The sequence below is a fragment of the Rhopalosiphum padi genome, chromosome 2 (genome assembly GCF_020882245.1).
Source record: "Rhopalosiphum padi isolate XX-2018 chromosome 2, ASM2088224v1, whole genome shotgun sequence".
Classification (NCBI taxonomy): domain Eukaryota; kingdom Metazoa; phylum Arthropoda; class Insecta; order Hemiptera; family Aphididae; genus Rhopalosiphum; species Rhopalosiphum padi.
The window spans coordinates 51,020,238-51,045,861 of NC_083598.1; the positions used below are offsets into that span (position 1 = coordinate 51,020,238).

The 25,624-nt window shown below is 25.9% G+C and overlaps 2 protein-coding genes across 5 annotated transcripts; one reads left to right on the plus strand and one right to left on the minus strand.

The window, feature by feature from the left end:
* Nucleotides 1-1,814: 1,814 nt before the first annotated feature.
* On the minus strand, nt 1,815-22,257 carry LOC132920469 (nuclear receptor corepressor 1-like). Of its 4 annotated transcripts, none has more exons than XM_060982878.1 (21): nt 21,671-22,257; nt 18,365-18,498; nt 17,545-17,743; nt 17,243-17,376; nt 17,009-17,171; nt 16,658-16,828; nt 16,456-16,590; nt 14,085-14,141; nt 13,302-13,354; nt 11,835-12,141; nt 10,985-11,285; nt 10,580-10,919; nt 9,822-9,922; nt 6,847-7,161; nt 6,491-6,783; nt 5,989-6,423; nt 5,525-5,902; nt 5,322-5,468; nt 4,276-5,246; nt 4,002-4,200; nt 1,815-3,928 (listed from the first exon to the last, which is right to left on the minus strand). In XM_060982878.1, exons 2-21 carry the CDS (start codon nt 18,460-18,462, stop codon nt 3,458-3,460), a joined length of 5,268 nt encoding a protein of 1,755 aa, XP_060838861.1. In that variant the 5' UTR covers nt 18,463-18,498; nt 21,671-22,257; the 3' UTR covers nt 1,815-3,457. The 4 variants fall into 4 exon arrangements, with proteins under 4 accessions (XP_060838861.1, XP_060838862.1, XP_060838860.1 ...); XM_060982879.1 differs by having other exon boundaries at nt 4,002-4,197; nt 17,545-17,746; XM_060982877.1 differs by having other exon boundaries at nt 17,545-17,746; nt 21,667-22,257.
* On the plus strand, nt 8,847-9,841 carry LOC132920471 (zinc finger and BTB domain-containing protein 44). Its single transcript, XM_060982880.1, has one exon. It carries the CDS (start codon nt 8,847-8,849, stop codon nt 9,750-9,752), a length of 906 nt encoding a protein of 301 aa, XP_060838863.1. The 3' UTR covers nt 9,753-9,841.
* Nucleotides 22,258-25,624: the final 3,367 nt, after the last annotated feature.

The following is a 25,624-nucleotide window of genomic DNA, read 5'->3' on the forward strand; positions in this document are numbered from 1 at the left end:
TATTAATTTACATTTTGTTTTCGTGGAATTGATGTATGTATTGTCCCCGTCGCAAAACACAATAGGGACAATAAGGACAATTTAACGTTTAGAAAAATCAGTTTCACCTGTTATTCTAATAAGAAGTTTCATTTATTCTGTGCTCAAAGTACTCAGTACCTAATAAGAATAAAAATATTGCAGTGTTAAATTATGTATTTTGAGGCGCAAATGGACTTGAAATAGTCGAATACACGATGTAATACCTATTGTTATCAAAGTGTTTTGACCATTATTTGATAAAAAAAATAACTATACGGGCTAATTATATAACTCAATATTTTTAATTTTACAAATCATTTGTAACAGTACAACTTACTTCATAGATATTGCCGATATTGGATGTTTAGACTTCAGAGTAAGATTAGAAGTCTTACACATTTAAAGGGTGTCTATATTTTCTGTTCTACTTACAGACGCTTATTTGTAAAAGATTAATTGTAACATCACGATACATAGGATTGATATAATGAAATTTCCAAATCATAATCAAAAATACTTTTATATTTTTTATATTTTATAATTAATGTTATTTACCTATTAATAAATATCCTTAAAATTATTGATATTTAAAATAATATTAATAATGGAACGAAGTACCATCTAACTTTAAATATATTTATTAATACACAGTAGACTCACATGGCGATGAAAGTATAGCAAATAGGTACCATATTATATTATATGGATTAATAAATAAATTGTTTTTATTACTCTGTGGCTCTAAAGTCTAAGTTAATAAATTTGGTGTCTTATTTAAAGTTAAAAATATTATCTATATTATAAGTACCTCGTGAGGTTTTTTTTATATTCTATTTTTTAAGATATTATGAACATTTTAAGTGTAAATTATAATTGCCCTGGATCAAATTTTATCAGTAAAATTTGCTTTAATAAAATAACTGAGTAAAAGTAGTTTTTCTTTGTATTAAAATTTTTGTGTTATGCGGAAAATAACACATTTGCAGAGACAATATCTTATATGAATATCAATAAACAAACATAAAAAAAAAAATTTTATAAAAATAAATTTCTGTATTTTGATTGTTTGAAATATTTTTATACAAAGACATTATAGTTTGTAAAATAGGATGTCACATTAAATTAAACAAAGGTCAAAAACTATAGGTAGGTAAAGTACTATAATCTACACCAATGGTCTTCAAACTATAGGTCACGTAAGCTTTAAGATTGGGTGGTAATAAGTCTACTGTTTAAAATATTAAAAATACATTTTATTTATAATATGTAACAATTAAATATTACCTATTAAGCAATTCGAACTTTTTTTGGCTAATAAAGTTGGAATGGGTCGCAAAAAATGTATGATAAAAAAAAATTGAGTCGCGTATCAAAAAGATTGAAGACCACTGGTCTACACCTATATTTGTTAGTGTGATTCTTTATACAATTACCTTAACTTTTTGTAATTTGCCCAGATTTAGCAACTACTATAAAACCATGGCTAAATATATTTAGCCATGTATGCAACTTACTAAACAAGCTGCTGAATCAATGGAAAAAAAGAATACCATATATAAACTACCATACAATAACAATCATATGAAAACAACTTTAACCTCAGTTGGTAACCAACATGTAATCAAATGTTACAAAATATAAAACTACATATTATTATGTAAGGGGGAACCAATTAGAAAAGGTATTTAGGACTTAGGTATATCTTAAACCGTAGGAAGAATATTATAATTTAATTATTTTAATTTAGTATGCTTAACAAAATAAGAAAATTAAATTAATTAAAACATGATAAATGTTTTGTTTCATCACATTTATTAAATCATTTGGATAACAAATACCTAATAATAGATCAATATATTTATCACAACTGTTAGGTTTTTTAAAAAAAAAACTTATATGTCCTCCAACTCGTATGATTACTACATTTACACAATACAAATATTGTTAATTCAAAACTAAAAATATTGCAATTTATACAATTACACCATTACTTACAAATTTTCAACAATAAAAAAAAAATGATAAAAAATAAATAAAATGCTTATAAAAGTAATATTTTTGTTTAACCTATTATTTACATTTTGTTACCTAGAAAAAAAATGGAGGGAATTTACATGTTAAAATAAGATTAATATACATTGAAAGTTATAATTGGTTTTACCATACATACAAATAAAAGCTTAATGAGTAAATAAAAACAAAAAATGTGTTGCATACTAACAGTTTTTGGTTAGTAAAATCATTGATTATTATTATTATCAATGGTAAAATGTAAGCTAGTTTATGATAACTGATTAATATTGAATAAATTAAACAGTTGACACAAAACATTATTATCACGGAACTTTTATTTTGGAACATAATTTTATTTTTATATGCTACACGTTCTATTGTTTTCATATGACAAATTAAAAGATTCTACATTTAAAAAATGAACAAAACACAATTTTTAGACTTAAATCGAAATTTTTATATATTTTGTAATAAAATTGATTTCAACTATATTTATTTAAATAGCAATATTACCTAAATATTAAAATATTTACTTAATTAAATTAACATTTGATCAACCATTGTGGATGCTAGATTCAATTTCTTCATTTTAAGATATTGTTTAATCAAGAATAAAAAAATGTATTATTTTTAGTTTATGAAACTAAAAAAATATAAATTTATCAATAATATACAATTAAATAAAAATAAAGTATTTATAATTTTGTAAAATTTTGTTTTATGTAAAATATTACAATACAAATAATTCCATTTATCATACCAAAACAATTATTTATTTAGGCATTGTGTAGAGTATTAAAAAAAAAAGTAATACATTTTGACACTCAAATCTAAGTGCAATTGGTTTTACAAGGAGTCTTTAAAAATAAAATATGATTTCTAAGTATAGGAAGTTTTTATAAAATACACGCAAAATTATTTCGAAAAGACACAAATAACAAATAAATATTAGTACAAATAAATGTACTATTAGGTTAAATTTATTAAATAATAACAAATGAGCTGTATAATAAATGTAATTTTTTAGCATATTATAAATTTTAATAAGACAATTATGCGTTGTGTCAACCAATCAGATATTAAGTTTCACAGAATTTAAATGGTTATTGTTTTTTAATTAATTAATATTGTGTCCCAAAAATTAGTAACCATGTAAAAACTATTATGATATTTAAATGAAATAAGTTCTATATAAATTCTTATTTCAAAAGTACATAGAAATTTCATATTTGTTATATAAAATGTAATGTAGACGATGATACACTTACTTAACAAGCAAAACATAAATAAGTTTTGTAGTAGAATTACATTGTATGATTATTATTGTTAAATTGGGTTAACAAGTAAAAAATAAATAAACTAGACTAGATTTTTAAACATAAAAATCTTTTTAAACACATATGTACCCTGTGTTATGGAAGAGCTAATCCTCATCAGACATCGGCTCATATTGGGCTGTTAACATAGATCCACCACCACCACCATTTGGATCAGATGATTCATTATTTTTTTGTGTAGCTGATGCAGACATATTGATTGCAGCAGAAAATGGATAAGTGTAAGCCTGTTCATTTTTGTTATCATCATCTGATGTGCGCATTACTTCAACAATCCGATTTTTAACATAATCTAAAGGTGATAAAGCCAAAGGTATATCCGCTTGAGTTGGATAAAAACGAACTCGATTGTTGTCATCTTTCATTTGTTGCTCAAACTCTTTCTGTTGTAAAGCACGGCGAAGTTTCCAAGTATGAGGCTCAAAGCCTGCAGCTAACATATTATTAAAAGGATATTCTTTAAAAGGGTGTTCTGGTGGATATGGTTCTCCAGGACGACTCATTTCCGGACTAGCTCGTGGTTTTAAATTTTGTTTTTCATTTGCTTCTGGGAATGACTGTAGAAAATAAAATGTTTATAAATTAATTAGTAAAGGTATTAAAATAAATATTATTTTATTTACAACTTACTTGAAATAACTTATCACCAGCTCGTTGTTGTTGAACATGGGACTGATTGGTAACTGGAGCAGCATTAGGAGGATGTCCAGTTCCATCATTACTCTGATTTATTTGATGTGTGATAATGGCATCAATTAAATTAGCTGCAGTTAACGCATGAGGTTCTGTACCTTGTCTTGAAGATCTTCCACTACTAGCATTATCTCTACTAAAAATAAAACAAAAACATATAAATATATACATGTATTGGTTTACATAAATCCAGGAATGGAATTAATTATACTTTTGTATATTGGATGGTGGTTCTTGATGCCTAGATACTGGAGTATTTGACCTAGATTGTTGAAATGAAGAAACAGTAGAAGGTATTTGCATTACTCTTGGTTGTTCCTGTTGCCGTTGTTGTTGTTGTTGTTGTTGTTGTTGATGTTGAAATGATGCAGCTACCATCCTTGAATGTTGTTCAGGAGTAAGCCGATGATGCATCATTTGTTTATCCCTAATATACTGATCTCTTTGTTGCTGTTCTCTAAGTTGTGCAACTGCTTGCATTTCTCGCTCTCTTTGCACAGCTATTTCACGTTCTCTTTGCATATGCTCATGTCTTTGTTGTTCTCTGTACATATGTGGTTTTGGTGCTGGAGACCCTCTTACATAACGATCCTGTTCTCTGTGTCTATCTTCAGAATGATTCAAAGGTACAGGTAAGCTGGGTTGTCTTATTGCAACATCTACTAAAGATCCTAATGCTTCATGTCCCGGAGGATAAGTTTGTGGAGATGTTGCTTTAGGAGCAGTATTATGACGCTGTATTACACCTTGGCGAGTTGGTTGATAGTACATTGGACTAGTAACTGGAGGTTTTTGAACTCGAGGAAATTGAGCAGCAACATTAGAATGCATTTGCTGTGAAGTAATATAATCATTCATAATAATTTGTCGTTGCTCACTATAATGAGGCTGTCTTGTTTGATATTGAGGTTGTGGATTGCGTTTTTGATAATAATCTGCATTCATATTTTGATTTGAATTGTGTAACATACGTTGATGAACAGGAGTACCTTGAGTAATAGAACCACCCGGAGCTTGTGATGGCTGAGAATAACGGTTAGATTGTGGTGGCATATATAAAGTTGCAGCTGAGACAGGAGTTCCATGCATGATGGATCCTGTTGCTTTTGAGTTATTATTCAATATATTAGGAGACAACTTTGATGAAACAACATTTGCTACAGATAACTGAGGTGATGTTACCTATTAAAATTAGCCAATTAAAAATAGTTTAACCAACTTTAAGTAAACAAAAAGTACGAATTCTAATAATCAAACCTTATTAGGTAATTTTATGTGCGATGTTTGTTTAACAGTTACATGAGGAACAGACTGTGACGGATGAACCATGACATGATTACTTGCTGGTGATATTTTTGTCCAATATATTTCACCTTGTTTACCACTTCGTCCCAATTCAGCATACTGAAATCCATTTATAATATAATAATAGTTTTACAAATTATAAAATTAAAAGTTACCTGCGGAGAATAAAATGTATTTGTTTCATGAATTTGTGTGGGAGGAGTTCTATACATAGCGCCAGGTGGTGGTGGTGGTTGTGCATGTTTAATTGGCAGAGGATCAGAATAAGAATCTCCTTCTCTAGGTCTTTTGATACTTAAATCAAGAGTTACACCTTCGGGAACTCTAACTTCAGAAATTTTAGAAGATTGTACTTGAACAACTACTAAACCATCTTTGTTGTGAAGTTCTCGAGGTGGTGTTGGAACCACTGATATGGTAGCCATTGACTGTTGTTTGTTTTCATTATTGCTAGATCCTGTATTTCTATCTTTAATTGGATATTCAGGATCCAAAAGTATGGATGATATGGTAGGCATAGAACCATTCTCTTTCTATATACACATATAAATATAAAAAATAAATAGGTAAATAAAAATAATCTATTATAAACTAATAACAAAAATTTCAAGATTTTTACCTCTCGGTTCGAATGTTCTTTTGTAAATTGTTTTTCAATTACATCAGATAAAATATCTGACACGCTTAAATCAGTTACAATCTTTTCTTTTTTTTCCGATTCATTATTGGAATGTTGCAATACATTAGACTCGTTTTCAGCAGTACCTCCAATTCCTTCATCTGCAGTTTCAGTAGCTGAACTATCATAATCTTCTTTGACAACAGTGGAACGATTAGAATTCTCATTATCTCGTGACTCTTTAACTGTCAATTTAGCTTGTGGTGGGCTAGTTGTATCATGCGGAGGAGATAATTGTGGTAAAGTGTTTGTTGGTGAAGGTGCACTTTGAGTATCACTGTCACACAATACAAGATTAGTCTCATCACAGCTAGAAGTACTTGACCCAGACTCTTCCTCATCTGTTAGAGCAGGCTTTTGTTCACTTCCGTTTGTCTAAAAGAATATTTTTTTATTTATTTATTTTTTAAAATTTAAATTTAATTAATATAATAAATTTTACCTTTTTATACTCCTGTACCAAAAGGTCTAAGCCTAGCTTTTTTCTGAAACTAAAATAAAATTCTTTGCACTGATAGTGGCTTTTATTTTGTCCAACTAATTTGCTTATTTCACTCCAACGAGTGCCATGTTCACGAATTCCTTTCTTTAATGCATTAGTCTCTTCATCAGTCCAGCCATCTAAAGTATCAGTACTAATATTGTTTGATGTTCCTACTACACCAAGTGCCATTAATCGTCTTTGGATACGATTAAAGCAAGCTGAACAACATTTTGTTGTTGTTGGACCAATTTCTAAATATAATAAAAATGTTTTAATTTAAATAATAAAACAATTATTATAAACTAGTAACTTACGAAATTCTGAAGCAATGATATCTTGAGCAGTATTCCATTTAGCAGGTAATGGGCGCAATCTTTTAACAGGTCTTCTATTATTGGATTGAACAGTGGGGCAGGATGGTAATGGACAATATATTACACGACGATTTTGGGATCGAACCACTTTACAACGGCAAGTATTGCAAACCCGAGCTCCTGGAATAATATCTTCTGGCTTCACACCATATTGTGCTGCATCTGATGGATTAAGAGTCCTGGGACATGCCACATTTTCTGCTTTACAAACAGCACACATACCTTTAGGTACATCTCCTTTTGACCCAGTTTCATCTATAATGATTAGTAATAATAATAACCATTAGTTAAATATGTGTATAGTTGATTCTATTTTTAATTATTTTACCTAATAATATACTGAGAAATTAATATTATATCAATATCAGTATAATGCAAAATAAGTTGTAATAGGTTTATTAACTAATTTAACTGTTTATGTCAAAATCAAATTAAGTTAATTTTATAGAATTTATATTAGTGTTTAATTTATGAGGATTATCAAAATATTAAGAACTGTTTTGTTTTCAATGCAATAATCATAAATAAATTATTTAAAAATAAAATTTTTTATATTATTTCAAAAAATGAGGATCAAATAATTGATTTACAGTAGAACCTCTCGAATCTGTCACGTTTGTGACTAGGGGTGTGGTCAGAACACAAAAAATGTCGGATTATCAGAATATACAGAACCCTAATAAAGGAAATATTAAACTATCAATTAATTTTATACATCTACTATAAATTGGAAAATCTAAATGTGTTTTTAAATTATTCAAATTGATAATACTATGGTCGGATCAACCGAAGTGGTGAACGAGAGGGGTTCTACTCTATCCAACTATCACAATAAACAAATAATGACTAAGTTACAGATTTTATAAATTTATTTCTCACTTAAATATAAAATACATTAATAAAAAGTAATTTACTTTTTAATAAATATTCATTTGATGTTGTAAACACAGCACCATAAATAAATTCCCCAGAGAGTGGAAAATACTACAGTTCCCCCAACCGTAGAAACATTTGTGCTAGCATTACATAATTGAACAGACTTCTCATATTCCGGAGGGAATAAAGCTAATTGAAGAGTATAAATTGCTGGGTAAATAATTTTTCATTTCACAGTTTGCCAGTTTAATTTGATAGGTATTTAACATTTTTGCTGATATGCAAAAACTAAAATAATTTAATGTACACTCTTTTGATAAATTAATTAAGTTATTAATGTTATTTTTAATTTCCTATTTTCAAGAAAACTTTTATACTTGAAAAATATTTTCCCTAAAGTAAAATAATGAAACATAATAAGTGAAAATCACTTCAATTTATAATTAAATAAAAATAACAATGTTTACAATTTTCCAGTTTAATTTGATAGATATTTAATAATATTTTTGCTGATATGCAAAATTAAAATAATTTAATGTACATCTTTTTTAAATAATTAATTAAGTTAGAAATGTTATTTTTAATCTCCTGACTATTAGAAACTTTTATGCTTGAAATATACATACACTCAAGTAAAATAATAAATAAAATAAAATAGGTAAAAATCATTTTTTTCAATTAAAAAATAAAGATTTCATATGCATTTTATTATCTTAAGAATTACTATTTAATATTTAAATGTATTATATTATGTATAATACTATATATTAAAGTGTTATTTATTTAACAAATATCTTTAAGTTTCAGTTATTTTGTTATATTATTATACTATTTGTACAATACATTAATTGATATGTATAATTTAATTACCGTATACTTAATTTTTTTTTCAATTTTATTTAAAATACATTATAGGTTATTTAATATTTATTTTTAAATACTGATGGAATATAATTTTAATACCATAATTAATTGAAGGTTAAAGAAATACTCATGGGAATACAAGATAAACAAAGGGTACATGGATAACGAGGTAGTAAATATTGTCAGAATAAGAATCAGTCATGTGTAGTATTAAAATTAAACGGACCAGAAAAGCTGCTAGAGAGAGCTCCTCTCATCAACCAATAGGGGCTGTAAACTTTACCACGGATGAATATTTTAACAACTATCATTATTTCAGTTTCATTACGATACTGCCAACAATCATGTACCGTTTTATGGCACCTGACATAACTATCTATGTTATGTCTTTAAATAACAGATTTCGTGCTTTTATATCTCATCGAGAACTTCTTGCACAGTACAGTGGTTATTTTAAATTATTACAAAATTGTGAAACTAATAAAGTATTTCTTCCTAACATTACTGATGATACTTTTTCAATAATATTATCATACATTTATACAGGAATACTTAAAATAAATAATGAAAATATACATTCTGTTCTTTTAGCTACACACACTCTTCACATGCCACAAGCATCAGATATGTGTCGACAATTTTTAGTAACTCAAGATCAAAATATAATAAAACCTATCGCAAAACTACCATCATTTATAGATGCATCAGTAATACAGCAACCAAATGAAAACAGAACACTAAAAATATCAGAAGAATCTAATTTCAAGCCACCAATTCGCAAAGAAAATATAATTTTGGATGTAGCAAGTTGTGATGGGCCAGTTCAATTTTATAGAGTTCTTAATGAAAACTATAAAGGTGATGAAAAAAGAACAACACTAAAACAATCATATAACTGTGAATATTGTAATCATCCATTTAAAAGTAAGTACTGTTATGAAAAACATATTAATAGACACTTAAATATAAATATAATTGATAATAAATCAGATAAAAAAAATAATCCTTCAATTCAATATTACCCATGCAGGCAATGTGGATCAAAATTCCCAAGTTATTATTTTGTTCATAAACATAAAAAATATTGTAAAATAAATAAATTCTAATTTTTTTTTTTTTTTAATATAAATTAATAGTTATTGTATTAACTTAAAATAAAAAAAAATTAAACTTACGTTGAGAATCCATTAATTCTTCATCAGTTGTACTTGTATTTTCTCCTTTTAATTTATCATCTTTTCGTCTTTCTTTCTTTTTGGATTCAGGCTTTAATTCACTAAACAACATTCATATTATTGTTGTATATTAATAAAATATACAAGAAAAATAATATGATAATAATTTAAATTTTATAAATTTAATTGAAGGGTATTATACAAAAACTAAAAAGTATAGTTTAAATAAAATGAACATGTTTATTTGTTATTCTAAGAATTAAATAAATTATATTGATGTGAAATTCATTAACTAATGTTATAGTATACACAAAATGTATTTTTTATTTTATATTTATATGGTTTTAATTAATGTATTAAAAATAATTAAGTATAAATAAAAATAGTCAACATTGTGAAAACTGTGAAACTATTATTAATGAACTTGTTTTATTTAATTAATGTATTGATTATCAATGAAGAATATTGTACCAATAAAGTCTAATACATGATATTATTATTAAATAAATACATATTTTGCTCATTGATTTTTTCAAACCAAATTATGTTCTTTTTAAATTATTTTTGTTACTGTATTATACAGACAAAACTTTGATATTTAACAATCACCCAAAAATCCAAAATAAATTACAGAAAATTTGAGGTGACCATTAAGAATTATTACTATATTTTAGTGTCTATCAATTATTTAACAGTTGAATGATCTTACAAGCGATATTGATATAAATTAATTTTAACTTAATATTAACTGTATTTACCTTGTATGTGACGTAACTGACGGCTGTATCAAATTTTTAACAGACTCATTACTTTGGTCTTTATTGGTTAATAAATTTTCAGTTTCATTATTAGCACCTTGCTCAGTAGCAACTTCAACTTCTACGGATACCGGAGTTTCTTCATTTTCAGGTATTGCATTTTGAGCTGCTGAAACTTGTGCTAAATTTGATGATGCTGCTTCACTACCTTGACGCTCTCGTTGGAGCCTAGTTGTAACACCTATCGAAGTCGAATTTAAAATATCTAACGAATTCAATGAACTATTAGCAGGTGTTCGATTTTGAGCAGTACGACGTCTTGCTTGCCATTTAGCTTTGCCTACAAAATTAAATTATTTTTAAAAGAAGTTATTAAATTATATCAGGTTTAATATTAATGCTTACGTAATAATCTTTTGTACTCTTCTTTAGGCTTGCTTAAATAATAATATTGAACGCAATCAGAAGGACATTTTTTATCTAGATAAGATGCTATTGCACCAAAATTCTTGGGATGAGCAATAAAACGATCTTTAAACACATCTTTTTCTTGTTGTGTCCAAATATTGACATACTTCCTCTCATTATACTCTGTTTTATAGTCCAATACAAGTCCATTGTTGTTCAAATAAGTTAAATGTCGTTCATGCGGATCCAACATAAGCGGTGGTATAACTGCATAAGACCTCATTTTTTTGTCTTCCATCTAAATTTAGAATATATTATTTAGAATTAATGGAACCTTATAGATTTTTGATATCACAACTACTTAAAGATGTAGTGAACTACTATCCGGTTATCATAATTAAATTATCCTAAACTCCCATATCTAAACATAAATTGTTATTAAAAAAGTAATATAACTTTTAGTATATACTAGTATATACTTTTTAATAATCAAATAATCGTTTTATAAAAAATTAAAATCTTTTAACAAATCATAAAAAGGTACACACAATGAAAAATTATATTAAACTTGTAAAAAATAATATATATTTTAGAAAATAGGAACTAAATAATTAACTACTCAGCTAGAATTCAAATTAATAGGTGATTATGATCTTAACGTCAGCGAACATAACCAAATTACTATCAAGATGTCTGGTGAGCAATTGTTGAGTCACAATAATAAAAATTAAGATAACCAGAAAATCATTTGTAGAAATAATTGAAAATTACCAAGTTTATTCATAAAAAGTAAATATACCTTACTACTAATTAATTTTAGTTATTATACTTTTTTTTATAAACTCACCTCTTGTTCCTGTAAACCATCCATGATCTCTTCTAAATCTGCTTCACTTTTAATACGAGCACCAACTCTATTAAACCTTTCTTTATCTTCACGTGCTTTTCTTAACTCTGGGAATACTTTTTCAAATAATTCTCTATGTTTTGCTTCCTTAGCTTTTCGTTTTTGTGAGCTTTCAATTTTTTCCACTCTACGAATCCAATCTTTATAAAGTTTAGAGTATGTTTCAGTAATTTCGTTTTTCTTTTGTAATTGTTCCATTTTCTTTTTCCTTAGATGTTCCAATAATGTCGACTTAAATAATGAATACCTAATAATAAAATGATTATTAAATTTTTTATAAAACAAAAAATATTAACTCAAATAAATCATGATTTTGTATAATTGGAGCAAGTTTACCCACATGTTATATATTTATCTGACTAATTCTGCATTAGTGCACAAAATGGATAATTAAGCATATCAAACTTTTAAAAGAATCCATATCAATTATCACTTTTTTATTTTTCATATTGAATGAAATGACTTATTATTTAATTTTAAGTTTAGTATATTATCTAGCTCCCCTATTTATACATTATAAAAGTTATTTTTAAGTAATTAAACATATACAAATTTACAAAAAAATTATAATTTTAATAAAATCTAAACTTGCTTTGAAATTAAAATATGATAAAAAGCCTCCATTCAATTTCTAACTTTCTAAGTCAATTCACAAATTGACATTAAAAATGGAGTTAAATTAATAAAAATATGTAATTTTCTGCCATGTTATACATTTTAACAAAAAACACATATGGAAATGTTGACATCTTAAAAGGATTCTATAACTGCAATATATATTGCATTTATATTATTTTGTACTACACATGTATAACAGCAAAGTTTTTGTAGCAGATTCTTACTTTATTTTATGTTAAATTAATTTTGTAGCAAATTGACATATCTTCAAATTTGTAATAAATTATTCCTAAGTAAAATGTTCTTTTTCTCATAATTTGATTTTTATATAATATATCTTTTCAAATGTATACAAATTTACGTTTAACAAAATCAATTTTTGTTGTTAACTGTAATATTGTGAATTGACTTATTATCAAACTTAAAAATAAAAATATAAGCTGTTAGTAAGGTGGTTTTTAGTGATATTTTTATTTTTAAACAAGTTAAAAAATTGATTTTAAATTATAACATTGTAAAAAACTGACATGGAACACTTGTAATGGAGCTTATATTGTATAATAAATTCAGCCAATATTTTAAAGGTAACACAAAATTAGTTCTGTTAAACGTAAAATGTGTTATGTTCATTCATAGAATGGAGATAACAAATGCTAAATGCAATTATTTTTTTTTTTATCCAAGTTCAAATTTATCAAATATATTTTATTTATCTATTATAATATTCTTTTGAAAGATTGATATCAAGGATATTTAATAAACATTATCAATTAATCATAATATTCTTACTTTCTCCTGTTTTCATGATAAATATCAGCATCTGATGGTTGATTATATAAAGGCTGCAAAATAAAAAATAGATTAAACATAATTTTAAAAAAAAAACATTTATTTTAAAACCATTACTTTAATAAAACTTATAGATTCTGAAAAAATGTATTGATTTTAAAATTGAACTTAGGAGGTCAAAAGTAAAAATACCCAGTACTTTTCAAAACAATTGGGTAAAACAAGAATATAATATACTCAAAACCAGTTCTTGACAAAATATATAACATTATATCATATGCTGTAATCATTGAGCTATTATTAGGTGATTAAAGTTTTTTTATTTAAATGGCAATTATTATTGCATAGCCAAAAACTTAAAAATTTAATGGAAGGTTCTCATAAGTAGTTTTAGTTCATACTGAAACCAAAACATATAAGAAATATAAAACCACAATTGTTTGTTTTTTGACCCGAATTTACATATTGCAACAATGGATAACAGTGTTAAATATTTTGTTATAATTCAAAAACATTAATTGTAAGGACTTACAATTAGTATGCATAATATCAATTTTATTTTTAAAATGTAGATTAATTTTAAGCTATTACTAATTTATACAATGAAATTATGCACATTATTTTAGTGATAAGGTTAAGTAGTATTGACTCAAAAGTTAATAACAATAATGAGCATAATAATAAATTAAAAATAAAAGAATGATGTAAAATTGATTCACACATTAAAAGTAAATCATTTTTATTATTTTTTTTTTAAAAATAATAAAATTAAAATATACTTACAAGATCAGTTTTGTTGGCAAATTTTTCAAGGCTCATTCTTGATTCCAATGCTTTTTTCTAAAATTCAAGTTTATAAACATAAAAATTGTATATATTTTAAACATTCAAGATTTAAGTTGTGCTAAACATTTTATTCTTAAATAGTATATAAATTGTAATAATAGAACTATGAGAAGATATTTTTAAAAGTCATTTTTAAAGCATTTTATGATATTGTTTAGAGTATATATATGCCCAAAAATAAATATTACATTGACCATTAATTTACAATTAATGTTTTTTAAAAAAAAGGCTTCATGAAAATATGAAATATTATGCCCTTAAAGTTTAGAAATAGCTATTCAAACCAATTCATATTATTTATTAAGGTATTTCTATTAAACTGATAAATTTAACATATTCAATTTTAGCTTGAAATAATATGAATTACTTTTTCTAGGTGATCATATGAGCCAATTTGTTTATCATACCTTCTAACTCACTACAAAAAAATTTAATGAACATAAAAAAAATGGCTGTTAGTTAATATTATTATTAATTTCATATACACATCTAAAAGTATTAATTCTGAAAAACTATTTAAAAGTGTAAAATTTCAGTTATAAAGTACAAAACACGATGTTAAAAATTCTTACTTTATATCCTCTGAATTTAATGTATCCCAAAAAATTTCCATTCCCATATAATATTATTTACAAAATATAAATTACCATATTTAAAATTATATTATTTTTTAATGTAAAATGTAAATCACTTAAAGGGCCACCACACCGACATTAGTTTTCTCTATCTATCTCCTACTTAATATTAGAAAAAAATATATTCCTTATTTCCATGATTACAACTCTCTGGTTCAGTTTAAGGCAAAGGTAATAATATATTTCATGAGAATGAATATTTCCTGTGCACTAACTGGATAAATGTTTAACATTTACATTTTTTAATAAGTTATTAATGGTTAAAAATCAAAACATCTTTATAATTATAAATAATGTAAATATTAAAAACTTATCCGGTCAATGTAATGGAAATTTTCATTTTTATAAAATATATATTAGGTTATAGTATTTCTATAGTATTATTTTTTACTCCAACTTAATGTGTACATCTAATAAAATATGGTCTATACAGCATATTTATGAACAATTATTGTATTTCTATTACTTATTAGTTGGGTATCATGCATATTGTATTTAGGTAACTGCATATTCAAAACCTAATCTAGCATGAATATAATAATACATCAACTCAAATTAAAAAAGAATTTATTTGTAAATTTTATTAAGTTTTATTAATTTTTAAAATTAAACACTTTATATACAAGGTCAGTCAAAAAAACCTCCCTTATTTAGAAATAGTGCTGTGCGAGTTGTGGTGGTGATACAACAGTGGAGAGGGTATCGATGGATAGTGGTATACGTGCCATTTTAATGGCAAGGAATAAAAAACAAAAAAATGAAATAAAAACAAACAAAAAATAATGAAAATAAAACGTGAATTAAAAAAATATTTAAATTACGTGATCACCCTGTGATTTGGGGATATTTAAAGGAACAGTGTACAATCATCACCCCGCACCCTTAAAAACACCAGGCATTGGCCTTCATAACACCAGCAATAACATGAATAGGTGTAGAAAACTATCGGGAAAGGCTTTGTGAATGTGTTAACAATGGAGGACACCACTTAACCAATATAATGTTTAAAATAAATAATTAAAAATGGCATAATATTTATTAATAAATTTTATACTTGAAAAATATTTTCCCTAAAGTAAAATAATGAAACATAATAAGTGAAAATCACTTCAATTTATAATTAAATAAAAATAACAATGTTTACAATTTTCCAGTTTAATTTGATAGATATTTAATAATATTTTTGCTGATATGCAAAATTAAAATATATATATATTTAAAAATAAATTTTTTTTTTCTATTTCTTTGTTTGTTTATTTGCAACTGACTCTTGAAATATGAGAGGTTTTTTGCCGGACCCTGTATATATTTTAAATTAAAAAATAGAATTTTTGTTTTATAAATAAAAAAGAACATATTATGTTTTATTACAGGATAGTTTCATTCTCATTGTTGTAAATCATCTTGTATTTATTCAACACATTTTTTAATTTGTAATATTGTCCAACATAAGCACAGATTATAAATATTCTTTTATTAAATAAAAAAAACTATTAATACATAGAAAATGCATATTTTACAAATGTATGAATAACTATGCATTGCTTATATATTCTCATATAAATTATTCATTTTATTGCAGTTGTAAGATTTTTTTTAACTCATATTGTTAGTTTTTGGTGTAGTAAGTTTCAAGCTTTATTATTAGGCTTTTATAGAACAATAATATTTACCCTATTTGATGCATAAATTCGTTGAACTGGAGTCAAAAAGTTTGTAGGATCTTCTTCTTCGCATTCTTTTAACGTATCTTCTTCGGGTTCTATTTTAGTAACTTCTGAATTCAATTCATTTTGTTCATAATTTTCCTAAGACAAAACAAAAAAAGAAAGTGATATTAGACAAAAATCAATTAATATTTTTTTTTGCTTTTACTTTTAACTTGATCAAGTCTTCAATTTCTTGAGTAATATTATTTATATCACTTTCAATTTTATTTAATTTAGGAGTAATGTCATTAACTTTTTTATATTCTGGCATGGGTTCATCAATAGTTGGTGAAATAGCTTCTACTTGAGGGTTGTATGCACTTGTGGATGGGGGATCCTGTAAGAAATTTCTCATATATTATTATTGACCAAATCTTAAAAATTTATTTATTTAAATAATGATTAGAATGATAATGAAATGAGCTTACATTAATTTAAAAAAGTAAATCTCGAATGGTATTAATGAGTATAAAATAAGTAAATACGTAATAATAATGTAAGAAAGTTATATACATACAGATATATCAATTTTAAGAGGTGGTTGAGGTGAAATAGGATGAAGTAATTTTGGTTTTTTCATAGGAGGCGGAGGACCATGATCTGGTCTTTCTCTCATAAAGTTCATAGAAACTGTATTGTGAGAATTGTGATTCAATGATTCATCTCGATAATGTTCCATTCTAAAATAATAAATTATAATATATAAGTTAATTATCTAAATTATAACACAATATAACTTATTCAAACTTACTGCAAGCGACTTCGTTGATAATAATCACTTGTTGCAGACAGCAAAGATATACGATTTTGCCTAGCTACAGTAGGCATCATATCACTTCTAGCTAATTCAAAAGGAACACCTATTGTAACTCCTCTATCAGATATCTAAAAAAGAAAATGAAAATTATTAGTTATGATTACACTATAAGTTTACATATTTATATATATAAAATTATTTAGTTTATAAATTAAATTGATAAATGAAAAACTACTAAAATAGTAGGAATAAAATAATTTAGTTAAAATATTTATAATATTAGTTTTACTACTTACATTTAATGCTCTAGAATGAAAAGGTGCATCTCTATACACATTTGATGCTGTGGTTGTAGATGACATGTATACAGGTTGTGAGACATATCGTATATTAGCCGGGTACCCAACAAAATTATTATGAACTTGGCCAGTACCAGCAGATGGCTTATATGGCCCATTTTCTCCTGGTACTTGAACTACACCATGGTTAACATTTCTTCTAAAAGAAGAGAAAATCAATAAATCGTCAAATACTATACTATTCATATTAATTAAATATTCATTAATTTAATATTAAACATTTAATTATGCATCTAAAATTAATATTTTTTAATTATCAAATACATCTATACAATATAAGTACATAACAAAAGCATTAACTGTATATTGTTTGAGGGCCTCTCTAAAGATTAAGTTTATCTAAATAATTAACTTATCAGAATATTAAATGTTAGGTAACTGGAGTTTTGATAGCTTATGTGTTGTAATTTATAAATCTTTATACAATTTGTAACCAATAATTTCATAAACGTTGTTTAGAATATCCCAGTCATAAAGATACTAAATTGTTCAATAAATAAGGGGATGAATATAATCACGGAATTAGATGTTTGGTTAACTTTTATTCACAGTGAATATTGCTGACCAATACTACATGAATTTACATTTAGTAGAGTTTTATTGCTTTATGAAAATATAATATTTTCTAAGTTGTATGTTGTTTAAAGAGAATTTTACATCACAGAAATTGTTGTTTTTAATTTAAAAAAATCCTTTATGACTATTTTAAAGCAAACTTAAAAAAAAAAATTACAAGACTATTATAATTTACACTCACCCATGAATTTGAGGATTTCTTTGAGAATAAGCCATTTGAGCTTGTGAAGGCATGGCAGCACGATCCAAATGTATAACTGTTTGTTGTACAGCTTCCATAACAGTTTTAACTGAACCAAATCTCTTCGTTTGCCACTAAAAATCAAATAAAAACCTATTATTATTTAATTTACAGATATAATTAATTTGTTAATAAAAGTCGTGGATAATTTCCATACATCTCAAATGAAAGTATGCAATTAATGAAAAATTATTAATCATGACTTATATGCAACCAAAACATTTAAAGACATAAAATAAATTGTAAGCATAGTTCATCAACATAATGTTTTTTTACAGTAAGGATATACTATTTAGTATTTTATAATATTGTTTATAAAATATACCCATGTACCTATATATAAAGTAAAGAGACATTTTTCAATTGTATTTTTATAAGAAAAAAGATGTACCAACCTAATCAAGATTTCATAATTTATAATTTATTATTATAAGTTTACAAATTTAACACTAAATTCTCATTTACACATTAAATATAAGATAAATCTTACAATACCTAAGTAGTATATACATATTTTTTTTTAATAACATTAAAATTGACTTTTAATCAATAAAAATTTTATTTGATTAAATATATTATATAAGTTATGGCAAGACAAAAAATTTATCACTGTAAGAAATATGCATACCTTATACTAAGTAAACAAATCACAATAACTCATGTTTTATGTTAAAATATTTTCAGCTCATCAAGAAATTGTGCACTGTATTAAGTGGTTATGCAATACTTATAATCACTGGGCAAAGTAAAAATATATTTATATTAATAATAGTTAATAGTTATGATATTATAATAAAATACACAAATAGTTATATAATATTTGTGACTCTTTCATTCAACATTTTTACACAGAGATAACAATAGTGTTAAAATTTAGAGATAAATAAAATTATACTATGTAAAATTATGTAGGTATTTATAATTTATTTATAGGTTAATTTAGTGATGTTAATGTTTTGAATATTTTGGATAATGAGATAATACAAAAAAAATATAAAACAACATAGGTACTCATTCATCATACATAATAACATAAGGATAACTCAAGTATTAACAATAGGTTCACAGTATAAAAATTAATTTTTTGGATTGTATACAATTCAATTAATATGCATTAATATGTAATTAATATATATATCTATATTTAAAGGATAATTATACTAAATCATAGAAAATTAAAAAATATAAGAAAAATACAAAATTCTGTAATAGGTAAATTACTACTATTATTTAAAAGAAAATTGAACTAAGAATATTCTGTTTAATATTAAGATCAAAATCTACATAACAACATTTTTTTTCACTAGTTTCAACAACATTAGCTTTTCAAAATATTATATTTTACATAATTTTACCAACAATTTAGTAAATATTAAATGGAGATTTAAGACTACTAAACTTTTGTATTTATTTCAATTTTATAATTATTTTAATAAATACAGATTATTTTATGTTAAAATATTATAAAAATAAAAATTGTTTTACACAATTTATTAGGTCAGTACATTATAACTAACTGACATATAACTGCTGATATTATAATTAACACATAAATATGATTGATGATGAAGATAAATAATTATAATTAAGTAAATATTTCTTATTTCATTCACAAAATAATTTATCAGTAGTCCAAAATATTTTTTATCAGTAGGTTATTGCACAATACAAAATTAGTACAAACAATACATTACTTAGATATTTCAGAGATTATCTTTGAATTACTTGTGTAAAAAATCTTACAGCCAAGCTAATTTGGATTAAAATAATAAATATTTGAATAAAAACATTAAAACCCAATACAAATTACTTTTAAACTATGACAATAGAACAGTTTTTTAATAACAAACTTGTTTTTAACTGGTATATAAAAGAACTACAACTAATAACAATAAGCAAAAAATGAGAATACAAGGATTTTAATATCATCATGTGAACGCAGTAATTGATATCATTACAATACAACATTGTGATCAACATTTGATATCTGTATCCTGATTAATAAGTGAACTTATTATACATATTATACTAATGAATAATTAATGTTATAACGGGTCATAACTTCAACATTTATGAAAATTCACTTTCAATGAAATATAAATAATTGGAGGAACTCAGTTGCAGTAATTAACATTCAAAAGGTAAATAACACAAAAAGATTACTTAGATCTCAATGTTTTATAAAAATTATAAATATAAATTATTAACAACATTAATTTGAAATAAAATTGTTATGTAGATTTTGTAAACACCAAAGATAAACAAGAAATTATTTTAAAACAAAATTTTGATTGTAATCCAAATATATTAAGGTTATACACTCTCGTAGACCTAGTATTATAATATATTATATGCAACATTTTGAAATATAAATATTAATAGTAAAAATGGACCTTAAGTTCTTAAATTTTAGATCTCTTTAAAACCACAAGACTTTAGATAAATTATTAACATATATTATAAGTGGACATGTTTTAAAAACTGGTAAGATAATAATGATAAATGCCATCTGACTAGTAGGTAAGTATTTATTTAATTCCAAACCAATATTTTAAGTGTTGTAAAATATTGGTCTGTCGGTCACTTTTTATATTTTCACGAACATGTTGTTTATGACACAATATTCTATCTTTCCAGTTCTCAGTACTTACTAAATACCTAACAACACCACAACAATTACCAGAATTAAGCTGATCACACACAAGTTTAATTTATCCATCAACAATAATCAGTATAGTTTGAACAATATACACAAACAGTATGTGTGGTTAAAAAGAATGATGCTTTACACTGTCCATTGTGACAGAATAAAAACTGAATAGTTTGATTTTTGCTCTACGTTTGGAGTTCACATATAGAACATAGATCAAACATGGAACAACAATGAAAAATGTTAGGGTGGTCATTCTAGATGTACAAACAAAATGGTCTAAACTACAACAATAATTGTTCACAGATAAATAAAACTATAGTGTATGACAAGAATTAGGTGTCGCGTACCGATTCTGACCTCTATCTTGGGGAGAAATACTACAGAGAGGAACACTACGATGACGGCACAGATAATGGATTTATACCTATAGATATGTTATATTATTTATTAGGTCATAATGGACGGACCACGTGAGGACAAAATATCAACGTCTATGACCCAAAACCGATAATAATAAAAAATAAATTAAGCATAAACATCAAAAACATGTGTACGTAGAACAATACCACTGATATTCATTTTTATGTACCTACTTTTTCCGGCGTTTTAAAATCCTCAACTATAGAACCATTAGATCTGCATGTCGAATATTTCTGATGGTAACAACAAGGTACCGATGGTTTCCAACCAACACATCTGCACCGTTTTTTAATTTTCTTATTATCCTAAATTATTATTATTGTTGTTGTTGTTGTTGTTATTCGAACGACCACGCGCCGTACATCATCGTCACAACTCCTCGGTGCGTGTCGCACGCGATACGCGTTAGACGATAGAAATTACCAAACTTCGAAAAAACACGGCAGGTCGATCGGTCGGTCGGTCGGTCAGACAAACGGCACGGCGGATGGTAACGGGTCGCGGACGCGCCGCGGGGTACACTGACTACGCTGTGAACGATTGTCGAGAAAAACGAAATACGAGACGGAAATTTCAAAATTTTTTCTTCCTCATTTCGACTGTTTGTTATTTATTTTCGTGTTCCGCCTACGGAAAAAAAAAAAAAAACTTCTCCGCTGGGGACACGGTCGTCGCGCTCGCTTGACATCAACCACACGGCTCCAAACAGGTTCGGGCGAATCCAATCGGTCGTTTTGGGTGAGGTAGAGTACCTCGGTCGATCCTGTGGCGTACGCTGCGTAATGTAGGTTGGTGGCTGGCCGATCCGTGGTAGGGGGGACCCCTCGATTGCGGACCAAACAAAACACGATGGATTTGCCAGGCTCGCAGTGTAGCCCGGTCGCACGATAATTACGGCGCTTGTATAACAAAGCCGCACGATAAAAATCGGGAGAGAAGAACTAAAAAAATAAACGTACGTCAAGCGATGACGACCCCACCCGACCCGAGCCGACGTTCTCACAATAACAATAATAATACTCTACATGTATAGTGTGTGTGTGTGTCTGTGTGTGTGTGTGTGTGTATCATAAATTTATAAATACACACACATACACACCCACTAACACGTATGTTGGACGTGTATGTTATTATTTTTTTTTTATTATTGTATATTTATAATTTATATTATATGAAATACGCGATGATTAAATACGTAATGGCGTACACGCACTCGCGTTTCCGCGTTCTGTAAACAGTGTAAACTATATATAAGTGCAGCTCTGTACGAGAATATCTCGCCGGAGTAAACGGTATATTTATTAATAATGATCGTGTCGATAGACCTCACGACTCACAATATTATCTCGATCAACGATGATAGGTTATATTGCAGAAACACGCGTAATATTTTGTTATTATACCTACTCACCTATTTATATTACAAATATAAGAGTGGAGAACTGGTGAATCATAATCATTATTCGTGTAACACGCATTTTGCAATTTTCATCAATACCGTATAATAATAAAATAATATCATGATGTGTTGGCAAATTTATATTTAAGCAATGCTCAGTTGTGAATCCAAGGGTTATGCACTCATACTCCTAGTGGACTAAAAAATGCCATGCTCGTCAAGAATATTAAATATTGTTTTATAAAAAATTCAAATTTTTAATAATATAGTGTAGGTATACATTACACAAAACATGTAAATAAAAATATATATATCCCCCATACTGAGAAAATCTTAAATCCACCTCTACTGAATATCGACATTCGATATAGTGTTTATAGGGACATCCAGGATGAAAAGCATAAGAGAAAATCATTTTTTTTTTATGTACAATGAACAGACTATAAATATGTATTATGTATTGTAATATTATGTACATTAATTTTACGGGATCCGATGTACGTGCATTTCGTTTTAAGTAAACATTGACGCGATTAGGTAAAACGAATTATGTCGTGCTTCATCATCAGTCCTCACTCCTCCGCGTTCTTTTATGACGCATAAAATGGGTGTATTTTATCTAACCACGTTTTTTTTTCACAATACTGAATATATCAATATCAAACTCGTAATAAATTCCACGTGTCGACGTATCATTCACATTTACGTAAATTAACAAATAATGATTTCTACATAGCAATATTATAAATGGTACACATACTATAGTTAATAGACACACCACACACATGTTGTATAACACAAAAAATTAAGTAATAATCAAATTTTCATTCAAAAATGTATAATTCGTATAAAACTTCCACTGGACACCGTTCCACCAAAATATCTAAAATATATTATAAAATTACTCTAGTATTGCCAGTATTGGATATAAATCACTTGATTATCAATTAAAATAAAATTTTTTTAAATAATTATTTAAAATATTATAACCTTATATCAATATGTTGACATTATTTTTTTTTTAATACGACTTAATTTTTCCGGTTAAATTAAAATATGAATAATGTAAAAGACAATTTACTTATAATTATTAAACTTGATAATTAGTAAGTTAAATTGTTTTATTACCCATTTATCGTAAATTCATAACCACTAGGATATATTATCTATTTCGATACTATACTATGTTTAGTGTTAATACTGAATATTATCTAACTTTGTATTATTATGAATTTTTACATTTGAATTACCTATTATCGTATTATTGATTAATATTTAAATATAATATCATACGTATATTCTGTTAAGCCGTATTAAATATAATATAGCCTATGCTTTGTTTTCCAACTATCTAATTCTAATACAACTATTGACAAAAAGAAAATTGTTTTTAAAATTAAAAGTATTCGTAATAGATGATATAATGATGTAACATAACATAGATATAATAAAATATAAAATATAATCATAACATTCATAACGAATAAAACATTAAAACCTTAAATAATAACAATTTGTTCGTGTTTTCAATACAGAAATACTTAAGTTATAACACAATAACACATGTCGCATAACTAAATGTTAGCAAACAAAATAATATTAATTCAAATAATATTTTTTTTATAACAAATTCCTAACATTTGTTTTTTAAATTCTTGTACATTATAATTGTACATTTAAACAATATTTAAATTATATGAAAAATGAATACTAGCAATGCTAATAAAAAATAAAAATTAATCGATTAAAGTATATAATAGTAAATAGTATTAGCTGTTCTTAGAAACGAAAATTTAATAAAAATGTATGAAATATATCTACATTTTAACCAATCCGCCATCGTATGTGTTATTTTTTTATAATATAAAAATTGGTTTATCATCATAAAAGTTTTAATAACGTTTCTTTTTTCAAATAAGCTAAACAAAACATCCCGTTATAAATACCTTACTTAAAACTCGTATTTAAGTATTTAACCTTCCACAGGTTAAATGCATTCAGGTTTTAACGTAAAATAGGTAGGTAGCAACAGTAATAGGTAGGTAGTATAGTTTGTAGGTACGTAATATTATACATAAGTGTTGTATTAATTTTGAAAAAATGAAATGATATATACTATAGTAATGTTAGAGACTAGTAACAATAATAATTTAATTTTATAAGTACCTAAATAATAAGTTTATACCAGTTATTACCAATTTATACAAATATAGATACCAATTTAATTTAACATTTTTCAGTGTTTATATCGTTCATAGTTTATATTGAATTTTACAAATTATTGTTAAAAATAAATGTTGATATATTTTTTTTAAATTTCGTAATATAATATTATATTAAAATTTTGTCTGTATTATTGCTAGAAAAAAATAAAAAATATATATTCTGTTAAAACGGAAATGTACAATGAAAATTTAGTGCGATGGAAAATGTTGGCAGAATTTCAAATGATTTATTAAGCTCGTAAATCTGGGCTATATTTTTTTAAATATAATAATGTAAAGAATTTTTTTATATAATAATATGGTCTTTGCCACGAAAATTATGTGTTTATTAATCGTGAAAAAGCCGTCGATGTTTAACATTTTCAGACGTGTTCGGTCAGTATGAAATTAAAACACGTCTATGTTGGTCCATTGTAAGACTTAAGAGAAACGGTTTTCTCTTATAGTCTTATTCGTTTATGAATTCGTTAGTTCAGCGCCATATACTAAAAACACGACACCTG

Bases quoted from the DNA above. Each gene is read 5' to 3' on its own strand.
- LOC132920471 (XM_060982880.1), top strand. From the start codon at position 8,847: ATGTGTAGTATTAAAATTAAACGGACCAGAAAAGCTGCTAGAGAGAGC.
- LOC132920469 (XM_060982877.1), bottom strand. From the start codon at position 18,462: ATGGAAGCTGTACAACAAACAGTTATACATTTGGATCGTGCTGCCATG. The intron at 17,172-17,242 runs GTAAGTTTGAAT...TTATTATTTTAG, and splicing joins TATCAACGAAGTCGCTTGCA to AATGGAACATTATCGAGATG. The intron at 16,591-16,657 runs GTAAAAGCAAAA...GTTTTGTCTTAG, and splicing joins AAGACTTGATCAAGTTAAAA to GAAAATTATGAACAAAATGA.